General features: G+C 40.5%; 1 protein-coding gene across 1 annotated transcript; it reads left to right on the top strand.

Annotated features, from left to right (window-relative positions):
- The first annotated feature begins 1,613 nt into the window (after nucleotides 1–1,613).
- LOC117792126 (peptide tarsal-less AA) lies at nucleotides 1,614–2,802 on the top strand. The gene has a single exon (XM_034632117.1). The coding sequence runs from the start codon at nucleotides 2,538–2,540 to the stop codon at nucleotides 2,652–2,654; it is 117 nt and encodes a 38-aa protein (XP_034488008.1). The 5' UTR covers nucleotides 1,614–2,537; the 3' UTR covers nucleotides 2,655–2,802.
- Nucleotides 2,803–3,212: the final 410 nt, after the last annotated feature.

Here is a 3,212-nt window from a genome sequence, read left to right as displayed (position 1 = left end):
AAGAAAAACCCAAATAATGCATAACGAATTTGATAGTTAAAAATTAAAAGGAAAACCATTTGAAAAGTGAAAAGCAAAAACGGAAGCGCCACAAATGCAGCACGGCTGACGTATATCCGGCCCAAAGTCAGCAGAAGGTCGAAATGGGGATCCAGGTAAGACTGAATCCTGGACAAATACAATAACGGAGGCTGTGCCACATTCGGTTAGCCAACACTCCATTAACTGCATACCGAGTGTCGTGCAGTTTACAGGATAAATTTTTTTTTTTTTTTTTTTTTTTTATTTTTTGTGATGAAGACACACCTTTGGATCCTTTAGAGAGTCTCACAAGAAGTGTCAGTGCGTGCCAAAGGGTTGATTGCCAGCTCGTGCCTGGCAGCAGCTCCGATATCGCCGGAAGTCCCTTTATGGCCGGGTCTTGGCTCAGTGACAACTACAACTTCGGCGGAGTTGCTGGAGTTTTGTCGTTGTAATAAAACGAAAGGATTTATATTTCCTATTGTGCCGTAAATTGCATATCTTGTAATCTTGTGCGCCAGCTGACTTATCCACAATTTTTTGGGCTAAAACTGTTGAAAATAAAATTCTGCAATTTTTTCTCCTTTTTTTTTTTTGTTTTTTTTGCCGACTCGTTTCGGGCTGTGGTGTCACATTTCGCGGAAGCACCCGTCGATTGCTGCTGACTCATGCCAGGTATTTATCCTTTTTATGAGATGCCTGTTGTTTTGCCTGTTGTCTTAAGCCTTCCTCTGTCCACCGTCTTGGCGGCGGATTAGGCCACTGTAAATGTCACGCCGACCTGCAGCTAAAAGATCATTAATTTCGGGACTTATGGCACATGAAGACATTTAGTTTTTGTGCTATATTGACAGGTTCTGTATTTGAGCATTGGCGACAAGCAGTTAACATGTGTATTTGTGCTTGGCCAGACTAAATGCATTTTAGCCAAGTCATTCAACAAGCTAGAGATCAATTAGCTGCGGCCCGAAATGTAGGTGGAGCCTCGCCGCAGGATCAGAATGCAATGGACCAATAGGCGATCGATTTACCTGACAATGCCTAAGACACGAAGCACACACACACACACACGCACAGAGATATGCCGACACACACACATACAGACATCGGCATAAACGAGGGCACTCGATCGTGTCGCAGTTTGACAAAAACAGCTGTTTCGTGAATGAAACCCAGGTGGAGGCGGACATGTGTGCGTGTGTGTGTGTGTGTGTGTGTGTGCGTAATGCCCTCATGCCTTTAGTCAGCTATAAAGAGAGAGCGCACACACGCAAGCGATAGAGAGAGGGAGAGAGAGCGGGAGAGAGAGCGAGAGAGAGGTCTATCTGGTCACATGAATGAAAATACCAAAGCACTCACTCTCGCACTCACTCTCGCACTCACTCTCGCATTGAGCGGATTTCAAGAGCAACAGCTAAGAGCAACACACCTGCCGTCTATCGTTCTCTTTTGCGCTTGCACACTCTTCGCAGCCGACGACGTTGAAGCTTCCGACTCCGGACTCCGCACGAGGCTCAATTGTGCTCTCTGCTCTCTTCGGCGCGCTCAGATTCATATAAATAACGCCGTATGGGCAATGTCTTGAATCATAAGATCGACAACGTTCGACGAGTACACAGATCAAGTCAGCGAATTCTCAGCGCTAAAAATTGTTTAAACAACAAAAAAAAAAAAAATAAAACTTGTGAACTTTTAGTTTTGTATTATTTGATTTACGTGATAATATCATTTTTGCTCGGTTTCATAAGCAAAAACAAACAAATCAAGAACAATAGGCTGACAGCCGCTTAAATTCATAAACAATCAAGTTCGCACAGCAAAAGTATTTAATGGATTCCAAGTGTCAGTGACTCTATATATATTCCTAAAAAAAAAAATATATAAAAAAAACTATTGACAACCTCAAGCAACATCGGCAAGAGCAACAGCAACAGCAAACAACAAAAAAGCTAAATATAAACATACATACACACGCGAACTGCTGTATAATCAGTCAATAACAACTGGTGATAATAAAAGAACTTACAACAACAACAACATCGACAGCGACAACAAACGAAGCCACCAGAGAACCAGTATAAAGTTCAATATATATAGAAACTGCCAACGTTTATTTCAAATAAAACAAAGCAGCAGCAAATCGTGCTGAAATCATTCAAGTATTTTTGGCTAATTACACGGCATACAAATGGCAGCCTACCTGGATCCCACTGGCCAATACTGAAGACATTGCCAACACGTCCAACACAAAACAGTCACAAAAGCTTTCAAATCTACATAACTTAATTATTGTACACAATGGCAGCTTATCTGGATCCCACTGGCCAATATTAAGCAAAAAAAAGGGAAGAAAGATTTCAATTTGAAGCATATTAAATCATTGAAAAGTCTCAAAATGTCGCTTGCTTTGGATCCCACTGGCACCTACTAGCCACTCTCGTGACTCTACACATTTAGTATAACCACAATTGGCAACAATTTGCATCAGCCAATTCCAGCAACTATAAAACTACAAAATGCTCGATCTCGATCCAACGGGCACCTATCGACGTCCACGGGAGACGCGTGACACACGCCACAAGCAGAGGCAGCAACTGGCCAGCCTAGAACTGGACCCCACCGGACAGTACTAGGCGGTGAAATAAACGGAAAGTAACACCCACAGTCCACAACACAACACAACACAGCACACCGCCTTTGCCTTATCCAAAATTCTGGACATGATTGGGGGAGCGCGTTGGTTGCGCCTGCGTGGCCGCGAGGAGACTTCCAGCTGCCGGCGCCGAAGAAAGTCGTCCGACCTCAAAACTTTTGTATTTAGTTTTTTTTTAAATGACTAATAACTACACTATGCATAAATTATTTATTATTATTATTATTATTATTACAATTACTATTATTATTAATTTAATTTAATAATTGTTCAATTGTTCACAAAAAAAAAAACAAACTGTTGCTTTTTGCATATCCTATCATACGCACATCCATACTACATATATATTTATATAATATTTATCAGTTTTGTTTCTAGAAAGAAAAAAAAATGAGAAAACTATTCAAAAAGTATTAAATTTAGTGTCATATTTATGCGCCAATAGTTTGTCAAAAGCAAAACTTTATTTGTTGAGAACTCACTTTATATACAACGAAATTATAAGCATAATTTTTTAATTTTTAAACAATTTTCGCAA

The sequence above is a fragment of the Drosophila innubila genome (genome assembly GCF_004354385.1).
Source record: "Drosophila innubila isolate TH190305 chromosome 3R unlocalized genomic scaffold, UK_Dinn_1.0 2_E_3R, whole genome shotgun sequence".
Taxonomy (NCBI): Eukaryota; Metazoa; Arthropoda; class Insecta; order Diptera; family Drosophilidae; genus Drosophila; species Drosophila innubila.
The sequence above is the reverse complement of the archived record's forward strand: the minus strand, read 5'-3'. Positions and strand labels throughout refer to the sequence as shown.